General features: G+C 30.6%; 2 protein-coding genes and 1 long non-coding RNA gene across 3 annotated transcripts; 2 read left to right on the forward strand and 1 right to left on the reverse strand.

Annotated features, from left to right (window-relative positions):
• The first annotated feature begins 1,777 nt into the window (after window positions 1-1,777).
• Window positions 1,778-5,894, forward strand: LOC126674554 (uncharacterized). The gene is made up of 2 exons (XR_008790457.1): window positions 1,778-2,714; window positions 5,579-5,894. It is a non-coding gene; the product is annotated as an uncharacterized LOC126674554 (long non-coding RNA).
• Window positions 5,895-6,413: 519 nt separating this feature from the next.
• On the reverse strand, window positions 6,414-7,303 carry LOC126671513 (zinc finger AN1 domain-containing stress-associated protein 12). Its single transcript, XM_050365284.2, has 2 exons — window positions 7,069-7,303; window positions 6,414-6,983 (listed from the first exon to the last, which is right to left on the reverse strand). Exons 1-2 carry the CDS (start codon window positions 7,171-7,173, stop codon window positions 6,522-6,524), a joined length of 567 nt encoding a protein of 188 aa, XP_050221241.1. The 5' UTR covers window positions 7,174-7,303; the 3' UTR covers window positions 6,414-6,521.
• Window positions 7,304-9,078: 1,775 nt separating this feature from the next.
• LOC126671514 (TATA-box-binding protein 2-like) lies at window positions 9,079-9,790 on the forward strand. The gene has a single exon (XM_050365285.2). The coding sequence runs from the start codon at window positions 9,179-9,181 to the stop codon at window positions 9,725-9,727; it is 549 nt and encodes a 182-aa protein (XP_050221242.1). The 5' UTR covers window positions 9,079-9,178; the 3' UTR covers window positions 9,728-9,790.
• Window positions 9,791-12,397: the final 2,607 nt, after the last annotated feature.

Raw genomic sequence — 12,397 nt, forward strand, 5'->3', positions numbered from 1 at the left:
TTCTAATTTTATTGGTTAAACTAGAGAAAATCGCTTGCTATATATTTGTGCTATAATTGGATTTTTTTTTTGTAAGTTCATGTTCATGCGAAAGCTATTATGTTATATGATCAATTTCAAACATTGCTGAAGCTTAGAACAGGGAAAAATTTGATGACGCATATCGGAGACGTGGTGGTTGTATGTGGAATGAAAAAACAGTTGAAGAAAGAGCAGTAATACGTTAAATAAAGCCGCAGTTGAAAAAAAAGCGAAATTCATAAACTCGTTTTTTTAACTGGAGGAGCAGTTGGTGAAGCTAATTACTCCCTCTGTTCCAGACTCCCAATAGAGTTGTCCACTTTAAAAAATTTTTGTCCATTTTTAAAAAGTAATTAACTTTTACATTTAATTTTCCTATATTATCCTTATTAATTATCCATTCCAATAATTGTTTTTTTTTTAACTGTGTGACAAAGGTAAACTGGACAACTCTATTGGAACGGAGGGAGTATAAAAGAACGAACACCAACAATCAACTCTAAAAATTAAAAAAATCTTTTAGTATAATTTTCTTAGCCTTAAAACATTTAGCCTAGTAAATTTTCTTACCTTTAACATCCTTTATTTTCTTTTAACTTTAAACACTTTTTTTTTAGAAAACTTTAAACACTTTTATTTAATGCAAATCTATAACTTTCATCCATTAAATTTTTCTTTTTGACAATTTATTTTGACCTAATTTTAATGTAATTAAAAAAAAAATTCAGAATTCAAAATTTGCAATAGCTAATTTTATTTTGGATTAACTTGCTAAAACGAACGTGTACTTTTGCTCATTGTTGTTTCTCAAATTAATAAACACTATAATTCATTTGAAATATTTCTTTTTATTATTGGAGAAGGAGAGCATTTATGAGAGGAGATGAACCACAACTTTAGTAATATTTTTTTTTTGAATTCATCGGATCTCATTAAATTAAATATGAAACAGTTACATTTGTAAGAAATTCGGGATAATTTAAAAACTAAACCCGATGACCTGACATGGAACAGACAACATGTTCTGATTCGCAGACCTTACTTACGAAAATAAAAATAAATTACTAACTGTTTCGTGAATTAAGTGCAGTCTTCAATCACTCTTCGTTCAAACTTCTTCAAACACCCGCAAACTCACAACATCCAATTCATAACTCCTTCTAAAAAAGAGACAACAACTCCTCTAAAAAGGAGACAACAAACCTTTCACAGAGAAAGGACAACAAACATTTTATAAAGAAAGGACAACAAACATTTTATAAAGAAAGGACAAAATAAAACATTCATAAAAAAGACAAACAATAAAAAATAAATAAAACTAGTATAGCTCATAGACGAATCCATTTTGTTACTGAAAGATCTTCAATCTATCGTCGTTTTTTGATAATTGAATTGATAACTGAACTGCGCTTCGTGATAAATTTTAATCTGTCAGAAAAATGAAAAAGAATTGGCTATTTATTATGTTCTATGAAATTAAAATGACATAAATAAAAGGGGTGGCTACCGTCAATAAAAAAATTAAGCCATTGACGGCTGCCGAAGAAAAATAAGAAAAAAAGCTCTAGGCGGCTAGAGTTTATTAGAGAGAAAAGAGAAGAGAAGGCGGCTAGGGTTTTTTTTTGCTAAACTCCACAACTTTAGTAATATTGTCAACGTTGATACCATTTAATTTGGAAGGCATTGATATTTATTTGAAAAAATATATTTTAAAAAAAATTACTTTCAATTTTTATTTTTATTTCTTTCTCATTTTTGTTGTTCTGTCATTCTCTGATATTTTTATAATAACTTAGTGATCAAAATTACCCAAATCATTGAAATTGGGGAGGGGAAAGCGCTCGTGAGAGGAATTGAACCCACGACCTAGCAGTTTGCCACCATGCTATCCAACGCTTGTGTTTATGTTTTGTCATTAATTAGAACTAAACAGAGCTGGTGTTTAATCCAATCAATTCCAATAATTTGTTTTACTAATTTATTTAGTTTTGAATCTTTGGGTGAATTACTAATGGATTTTCATAAATGATTTTAAGGTGGTGACTGGTGACTAGAGGAGGCAAGAGGTCAAGGGGAGAGGTATTTGGCAGAAATTGTGATGTTTCTGCTAACAAAAGGTGTGTTTATATTCTATTACAAAATATATCTCGATATAAATTTCGGATGTTTTCATTACTCAGGTCTGCAAATGTTTGAATTCGTCTCCCATTACGAGCTTGTTTATGTTATGTTTGAAATGTTGTGTAAAGCTTGAGATTATTATTGTTGTGGCATTCGGAGAGATTGTTGATCGCGAAGTTCGTCTAGCGTCACGAGAGGTATTGAACATTTTATGGAGTTGATTGTCTGCCATTGTCCAGATATTGAGGGGGAGATTGAAAAGAGTGGAGTTCTGTCATTAATGGATTGAATGGTAACGGAATGCATGATGCTTAACTTGCAATTTGGATGCTTATTATGCATCTCATTTTGTTCGCTAATGCTCGTCTTGATACAAGGAAAGATCTCGAATTGCGAAAAATGACCTCAGATTGAAGCTGATTCGCAAAAGGCAATCTACGAAAATTCACAATGTTGGAGCTTTTAGATTGAGAAGTTGTCTCGATGCTACAATGAAACATACATCTCAAGCTGGAAATTTAGTAATGCGAGTAGCACCTACAAGAGGCATCATTCAAGCAGTAAAACACATGGTACTGCCTTTTTTTTAGAGAAAATTAGGATAAATACTCTATTTTTAAAAATAATTTGGCTTCCTACCTCATTAAGGAAAAGATAGAGAAAATACCTCACCATTTTAATGTTTTTATTTTTTTACTCTTAAACATGTTTATATTATAATTATACCTACTATTTATTAATTTTTTACTCTAAGTATATTTTCCTTATTCTAATCATGTTACAGCTGTCATTTTTTTTAATATTTCTCTCTCCTTTCCTCTCTCCTCTCTCCTCTCTCCTCCTCCTCTTTCTCTTTTTCTTCTTCTTCTTCATCTTCTTATTCTCTGGTTCTTTTTTCTTCTTCTTTATGTTTCTTTCCTTATTTATTTTTTTCTTTATTCCGCCGCCGTTTTTTCATTGCTCCTCCGCCGTTCTTTCATCGCTCCGCCGCCGTTCCTTCGTCGCTTTCCGTTTTTTATATTTAATTTTGGCAATTTTTTAATACGATTTGTTTTAATTTTCAGATCTAATAAATTACTCTTGAATTTTCTCATTTTTAGATCTAAAAATTTGCATTAAAAACGATTTTATGCACAAAAATAAATTTTCTGCAAAAAAAAAAACAGCTTCTGATTATCATATGAGTATCATCACTGCATTATCATGTAAGTATCATAACACTGCAGAGAAAATTAATTTTTTTTATTAAAAACAGTCTCTGATTATCATGTTATTATCACTATATTATCATTTCGTTATCATAACAGTGAAGGAAAAAAACAGCCTCTGATTATCATGTTGTTATCGCTATATTATCATATAACAATGCAGTATGATAACTAGATGATAATGAAGTTTGATAAGGTTATGATAATTGGATGATAATGTACGTGAAAATATAATTATAAAAAGATTCATGATATCAGTGATAACCAGATGATAATTAAATAATAAAGTTATAATAATAGTATGATAATATGATACTTATATGGAAAACAATACATAAAAAGTTATGATAACGAGATGATAATGTGAAGATAATACTATGATAAGGTTCTTATTGATAATAAAATGATACTAGCATGATAATATGATACCTGCATGAAAAGAAAATACAGAAAAATTATGATAACGAGATGATAATATTCTGCTACATATGATACTCATAATGGCATGATAATAAAATGACAATGCAATATGATACATTGATAATTATATGATAAGGTAAAACTGTGATAATCATATGATAATGTAATACTGTGATAATCATATGATAATATGATTTTGTCTAATATTATCCAGCATTATCATCACATTATCATATAATAATCTGCTATATACGATACTGATAATGATATGATAATAAGATGTCAATGCAATATCATACACTGATAATTACATGCTAAGTTGAAGCTATGATAATGTGATATAGTGATAATCATATGATAAGGTGATAATGTGATTTTGTCTTATATTATCCACCAGTATCATCACATAATAATCTGCTATATATGATAATCAGATGACAATGCAAATGATACACTGATAATTACATGCTAAAATGAAACTGTGATAATTATATGATAAAGTGATACAGTGATAATCATATGATAATGTGATACTGTGATTTTTTATTTAGTTCATACAATTTTTGAATATACTATTAATATAATAAAATATTTAAATAGTAGTATATATTTTTAAATTATAAAATATTTGATAATACTGAAATAAATGAAATAAATGAAAAGAAAATATTTTATTTATTGATAATTTATAATAGGCATGTTTATTAATTTAAAGTATGCAGAAATAAAGAGTATCTAATTTATAAATGTTTGAAAAAAATTTGGAACAAGTAAATAAAACAAAAGTTTGAAAAAGAAAAAGAAACGTCAGATATGTAAGGTATGTGAAGAGAGAGAGAAAGAGAAAAAGAGAGTGAGAAAGAGATATAGTGTGTCAGAGAAACTTATTATATAGGTAGAGTAAAATTCTAATAAATTGGACACGGAGAGTAAAAACATTAAAATGGCCAAATCATGGAGTATTTTTGTTGACTTTTCCTTATTGAGGTAGAAATTCAAATTATTTTCTTTTTTTAGGTAAATACATAAATCTCTCTTTTTTTTATGGCTTGTTAATGCTGCCATTTTGATCATGAAAAAGAGTAGTGTAATTTACCCTATATATTTGTTTGTTGAGTGTAGCAGCTTCTCAAGTCCCTTTGCCGTGGAGCTTAGTGCTCCTACTCATTGGTCTGTTTTAGGTTCTGAATTCTGATTGAGCTGATAATTTATGCTCCAATTTAGATCTCATAGACTCCCAAAGTGAGAGTTCAACTTCAATGATGAATGTAGGCCATGTTTGGTTCGTAGAATTAAATAGCATGGAATAGAATGTTTGGCCATTCTATTAAATCTTCCAACCCTTTGTAAACAATTTGTTTGGCCATCCAAAATTTCTTTATAGGTAGACACAATCGACCAAGTCTGGAATAGGCACACCAATCTTACACGGAAACTTATCAAGTTCTAAATTTCGGTGTTCTGTTTCCGTTTCAGAAAATGCTTCAGATTGAAATTTTTCTAACTTTATATTTATAACATATTCTAGTAAAATATTATTTTCCCTCTGTTCTCCGATTACCATTTCTGTTTCCGTGCAACATAAAGGCGCACAAATTCTTGTTCGACACTTCCCTTGCTTGTGGTATTGTACATGATACTGTAACAAACGGGTAACTATGTGAAGACTAGAAAGTAAAGTTTATATAAAAAAGGAGAAAGGAACGTCCCATGCTATTGCTGTGTATATATCATCTGCAAACTACATAGGCTTGTTCATCACAAAATTACATTCTTCTGCTGTCTCGCTATGGCTGCATAATTGACAGGGTCCAAGAAAGAAGATTCTCCTTGCTCTCATGCTACGCATAAAACGGCAGATATCTCTACGAACGCGACATTAAATGGCTGCTTTCTAGGAAGGGATTCTCTGCTGGATCGGATGCATCCATATGATTGCTAAATTGTTTTTTCTGGATGTCAATAGAGTGTTTGTGACTACCTTTGCTAGTAAAGAATGTACATGTTTATGTGGATAAAAAAATGAATGCTGGTGGATTATTGATAAATTAAGTAGGATAAGATGATTAATTGAAATTTTAATGTTGTGTTAGGGATTGGAAATCTTTTAGTTTTTGTAGATCATGTATGGAGATCTTTTATGCTGGCATTTGTATTGGCCTCTGCATTTTGGTGAAAAATTATCAATTGTATCAGAATACTATTTACATATATGTATTGTAAGTATATTTACAGAGGTGTGTAATAGAATCCGAACACTGTCAAGTTCGAGTTTGACTTGACACTAAAATTTAAAGATTGAAACTCAGACTCAAACTCAATATTTTAGGAGTTCGAACTCGAAGTTGGTAACTAAGGTTGGAGTTTTATTGAATTTATCTGTATAAAAAGTTTTAAAGTCAAATTTTAGTATAAAAGTAAAGGTATTGTTGTAAATATTTATAATTGTAAGAGATAAAAGAGTAAATTAATCAAAACTAGATTAGGTTCGCAAGTTAGTCGAGTCGAATATTTTGATTAGTTGAATTAACTTGATTAAATCCGAATGGAGCAACTTGCTAATTAATTTGACTCAATTACATTATTATGTATATATCTATTTTCTAGTTCTTTGGGGAGAAACTAGGGAATAGTTGCTTTCACTTTAGCACACAATTAATCATATCCTGTCGATTTCAAAGAATCTGAATGAGTCGGATCCGAATTTCAGAATGCAAACGCCAACCAACATCAATGTTCTTCGAATGTACATCAAAATATTTTAACAGAAAAAATACTAGGTTTCGAGGAAGACGGTTTCACGTTTGTTGCGCAATCTTTTCCGTTCCTAGAAGCCAAAGCAGCCAGAAATTTGTCATTAGACCGCCTACCGGCAGCTGCAGCAGCAGCAGATGAACCCTTGCCGCATTCGTGGTCAGCCGGAAACCGATGCTTCAAACAAACCTTCAAACTACAAGTCTTACAAACACATGTATTAGAAAACGTCAAAACCTCCTTACACCGTCTAACACAACATGTAGCTTTCTTCTTCTTCTTCGCGTCGCAGTCTCCAGACCCGACATGCTTCTCCAATATGGCCTTCTCGTCGTTTTCGTCGCGCCCCGTGGTCTCAATGGACGTCGAACAGATTTCGCAAACGATCACTTTTCTGCTGTTGAGATCAGGTACAGGGCAATCGTGAGACTTGTACGATCGATGGTCAAGGCAGAACACCTACAAATCAAAATATTTCGATATCAGAAAACACGAAAAACAAATTTATCGTTTTCGAACGATTATGATCGGTGATTATGCATACGTTTCGACAGCGGTTGCATCGGAACGGCAGAAAATCGAGCTGATAACATTCGGAATGCTGGCAGTGTTTTCCGAGGTCAGGAAAAGCTTCTGTTCCTCCTGTCATGTAATTTGTTTTGTTAGATAATAAATATAAAATTTGGATTAGATAAAGTTTTGAAGAACAATGAAGAAAATTTAATAATGATGTGAAGGTTTTAATATATGTAAAGGATTATAAAGAAGTTGGCTTGGCGTCTAAGACACAGGCCAGCCTGACTTCTTCCTTAGGTTTTCTATTATGTAAGATTATCTAGATTGTTGTAGATGTTTCCCCACTTTATGGTCGGTGGGGTGTCACGTTGACCTCCTTTGACATTGCTTTTTGGAATCTGGCCAATCAATCGGTGCCACGTATTGAAAGCTTATCTTTTTATGATGCAGCGGTTTATTAAAATTTATACTATTTTTATTATAAATTTAATAATATTTTTATGAGTTAATGTTACTATATAGTACGATGTTTAGCGCTTTTTTTATTTAAGCACGAATTATAAAATCTCTTATATAATAGCACAATTTTTTAATATATGACATATGTAGCATAAACGTTTAAAACGATGTTGTTTTTGTAATTCATGCAACCAAACACAATGTTATTTTACAGAAAAATAAAGCATAAAATACATATCAAACTATAGAACAAAAAGTTTAGAAAGATTGTACGAAATAATGAGACAAATTGTAATCTGTGTTTAAAATAAAAACGCGAAAGTTTGTTTTATTTAACACCATTTAAAAATAATGGTGATGTAGGAATATTTTATCAAATAAAAAATGGTACTATTATTTTTAAACCGGAGAAGTAATATTTTATCATATTATAAAAATATCAATATTAATATAATATATTATTTTTAATCTTAACTTATTTAATAATATAATTAAATGTTATTAATTTTTTACATAAAAATATTAGATAAAGTATATATAATAATTAATCTATTTAACAATTTAATAACTTAAAATTGAAAGATTTATGAAAATAATAATAATAAATAATAATGAAAAAAAGTCGTCTCACCAATAAATAAAAGTAAAGTTAAGTTTAATTATTATTCTAAAATTTATTGTGGGAACGAATACTTTTTTTTAATCTCACTTAAATTTTTAATTTTGTTTTATTTTAAATTTTTTTTTATTTTAATAATTTATATTAACTCAAATTCTAATTTTCTGAAGTAAAGATATACGCAAATTTTGACCATAATATTTCTAAAATAGTCAAACAATGCTTTGACTTTTAAATTTTTATCATCGATTAAATAATCAAAATCGGATAGTATGTTGTTTAAAATAAAAAGCATTCTAGTTTTTTTTTAATAATCCCACAACATTAATTTTAGAAATTGTATTACTTAATTAAACTATAATTATGTACCTTAATAGGAATTTTATTCAAAAAATTAATATAAATAAACATTTATTTTATCCAAATACAAAATTATAAAATAAATTAAGAATACTAATATATATTATAAATTTAATTTAACGTTATCATGTTTAAAATTATTAATTTACATTAAATATTTAATCTTTAAAATAATTTTTCCAAAATAGTTGTAGATCAAATTTCATTATTATATTCCAATAAATAAATAAATTATTAAGTTACAAAATTTAAAAATTTAAAATATATTTTTGGCACAAAAGATATTATTATTTTTAATAATTTAAATAATACTTATACAATGATGCTGATACTTTTACGATAAATTTTTTTTCGTTATTATGCAGCAGTAGTCATCAAGTGACTGTAAAATTACAAGTCTTTTATTTCTTCTTTCATGTTTTCTTATTTTATAGACTTATAGATCTTTAACAAATAGCTGGATTTACAATAAATTAGATTTGGTTTAGATTTAATTAGGATTTGTTTCCTCCTAGTCCTAATCATTATAGGATTTGTATTCATAATTGTTTCTATAAAAACTTCACAGCACTCTCTTTCTTTAAGTTTGTATACCTACACATCAAGAAACTTCACACTACAGCATCTACCATCATCATCCCGTCGCCGTCATCGTCATCATCATCGTCATATTTTCCGGCTGTTCTTTTAGTTAGAAACTATGGCCGCTCCTAAACCTATCCTACAGAATGTCGTATCAACCATCAAATTAGATTGCAAGTTAGACCTTAAACGTATAGCCCTTTCATCTCGCAATTCTGAGTACAATCCGAAACGCTTCTCGGCTGTGATTATGCGTATCAGAGAGCCGAAAACCACCGCATTGATCTTTTCAAACGGGAAGTTGATCTGCACCGGTGCGAAGACTATAGCAGACTCTAAACTAGCTGCAAGAAAATACGCAAGAATTATACGGAAGTTAGGGTTTCCTACCAAGTTTCAAGATTTCAAGATTCAGAACATAGTTGCATCCTGTGACACCAAAAGTTCTATTTCTCTTGAGAGATTTGCGTTCAGCGAGCACGCTCGTTACGCGAGGTACGATCCTGAGTCCTTTCCGGGCATGATTTATCGATTTAAGGGATCGAATATTGTTATTCTGATATTCGTATCGGGAAAGATAGTTATTGCCGGTGCCAAGAAGGAAGAAGATGCCTATGCTGCGTTTGATAACCTTTATCCTGTTCTTACTGAGTATATGAAGAAGTAATCACAGTACTAGAGAAGGGTTTTTGTATATTCTAGAATTGATCATTTAACTATGAATAATGCTGTTGACATTATATGTATGTGGGGATTTTGAACGAATTTAATTGGATGATTCTTGAAAATAAGGTATAATTGCAAATGTTTCTTGATTCTTTATGTTGCTTTTTGTTTTTGCCTCCAATTTGTTTCACTGGTAGGGATTTCTTAGTCTGCAAATTTGCAGATGATGTTCTTCCGAAGTAGGGTTTTTTTTCTTATATTAGGTTGGTTTTGCTTAGGCTTTTCATTACTAACAAACAAAGTGTTATTAAATGTCATATTCAAATAATAAAGATTATATTAATTAGTGATATTTTAATTATAATTAAATAATCTTTATTAATTGGTGATATTTGATAACACCACGTGTTATGTATTTAATGATAGTTTATAATTTTACATGGCGAAATAGGTTCACACAAACCAATGCATGTGTGTAAGGATCGGGTTCATGGACCCCAACCTTTTCAAAATAATTTTCCTTATGTACCTATAAGTCTTAACTAATTACCCGCGAGCTAATCAAAATCTGAGATTATCACATGAGTTTTTAAAGACCAAGTGTTATCATGTTGATTAAAAAATGCAAATTTAACATTAGAAATAATGACAACTACAGTACTATATTACAAACTTCAGGTTAAAAATTAAAATCATTGAACATATCGTAATTTTGGATATTGAAATGAAAAATTTAAGCAATTGAATTGATAAATTCATTAAGATGTATATATTTTTATTTGTTATATATTATTGAATTTGAAGATACATATATATCCAATAACCATCGCGGACCGGTCCCGAAATGAGACCCTTTCCCTCGGATGCGTTGCATTTGGCATAGTGAGTGGGTTCAACGGAAGACCATGCACTTGAACCCAAAACACAGTGGTTCTAAACTTGATATTTCTGTAAGCAGGTCATTCCTTATAAATCAATATGTGTTGATTTAGGATGTTCCAATGCCTATGTTGAAGAACATACAAGTAAACATCTTTTTGATCAAATGCAAACGTGAATATACTTGTAAGGCATATGGACTGCTCCCTTTAGATTACAGTCTGCATGTACCGTCTTGGTGATTCCCTCTTCTATAGACTGTAATTCTTTTTGGCAAGGACTTTGTGTTTTTTACTGTGGCACAATGGGCCACGTGATCCTCTGCATTTGTCATACAAGATCATTTAATTCAATTTTTACTTTTTTGAACAGCTAATCTCAAAATTCTTTATTTTTGATCAGATTATCCCATAATTTATATTTTTATTGTAAAAATAGATTTAGGATAATTTTATTGTAATAATTAATTAAGGAACTTTTAAATTTGTTTTTTCACATTTCTCAACTTATTTGTATTTCACATGTTTTTAAAGTACAATTATAGGATAATCTGACCCAAAAATAAAGAGTGTTGAGATTAATTGCTCAAAAAAATAAAAATCGAATTAAATGATCATGTGTTACAAGTTGAGAGAGCGTGTTGACTCTTTCTTCTATCTTTATCGCCCCTGGTGAAGATTTATCTTATGGGTCATAGTTAAGTGATGCTTTGGTGGTTCTTAGTTCTTTCTTTACCAATAAAGCAAACTATGTTGTACACTTTGTGCAAGAGTTCCAGTGTAGAATGCCTGCTTCTCATTCACCGCAACTTTACATACAGACCATCTGAAGTCGGTTGCATGCTACAATCTCCATGCCTCGATAGGGCTTCTTCTCCTATTCCTATAGTGGGAGACAATATCATCATTTCAAAGCCGTCTTTACAACCAGTTTTGGTGTCAGTGTCAGAGACTTCTACTGCCAGGTGATCTCTCCAAGGACAAAGGGGTTAGGTGGTGGTCAGAGATGTCCATCGGCGGAACCACGGGAGGGTCAGGAGAGTCGGCCGACCCTCCTCGGCGACAAAAGACCGAGGGACCGGTGCTACTCTCGACCGGTCCCCTGTTGTTCTCGACCCTCCCGTGTCATCGGCTTGGCAGCTGATGTAAGCTGCTGCCGGCCAAGAATCATGAGTTGCAGCGGCGCTGCAACTCATAATTTTTTTTAATTGATAATAGAGCCGAACTACAAGTCGTTCGGCTCTTTTTTATTTATTTATTTTAGAACCAAACGATAAGTCGTTTGGTTCATAACCAAACGACGTGTCGTTTGGTTTCAGCGTTTGAAACAGAAAGCTTCCTCTCTGTTTTAAACGCACAGATGCAATATGAAGGGGTAATTATTAGGTTTTACCCCTTCTTTTCTCCCTCTATTCTTATATATTTTTCAAAACCCTAGCTCTAAAATTGAATCATATTCACTCAATTAAGCATTTTCTACCACTTAATTCTTAAACCCATTAATATTTCTACTCAATTATTAAAGTTATTGTAATTTTTTTCAATTTTAACCTAGTTTTTTCATATATTTTTTCAATTTTACAATAATTAGTTTATGCTATTTTTAATCTAATTTAATTATATATTTTTATTTAATGTACTTTTAAATTTTTATGTGAAATCTCGACCCCCTACAAAACAATTATGGTTTCCCCATTGGAGATGTCGGCTGGCGGTGGTCAAAGGTAGTCAGCAGACTCAACTTTTAGTTTTTTTAATCACACATTAAATAAAAATTATTTTTAATAATTGCG

Source organism: Mercurialis annua, linkage group LG3 (assembly GCF_937616625.2).
Source record: "Mercurialis annua linkage group LG3, ddMerAnnu1.2, whole genome shotgun sequence".
Taxonomy (NCBI): domain Eukaryota; kingdom Viridiplantae; phylum Streptophyta; class Magnoliopsida; order Malpighiales; family Euphorbiaceae; genus Mercurialis; species Mercurialis annua.

What these genes read in the sequence shown, in the direction of transcription:
- LOC126671513 (XM_050365284.2), bottom strand. Translation starts at nt 7,173, where the DNA reads ATGACAGGAGGAACAGAAGCTTTTCCTGACCTCGGAAAACACTGCCAG. An exon ending in GATGCAACCGCTGTCGAAAC is followed by an intron (nt 6,984 to 7,068) that starts GTATGCATAATC and finishes TTTGATTTGTAG; the next exon opens with GTGTTCTGCCTTGACCATCG.
- LOC126671514 (XM_050365285.2), top strand. Translation starts at nt 9,179, where the DNA reads ATGGCCGCTCCTAAACCTATCCTACAGAATGTCGTATCAACCATCAAA.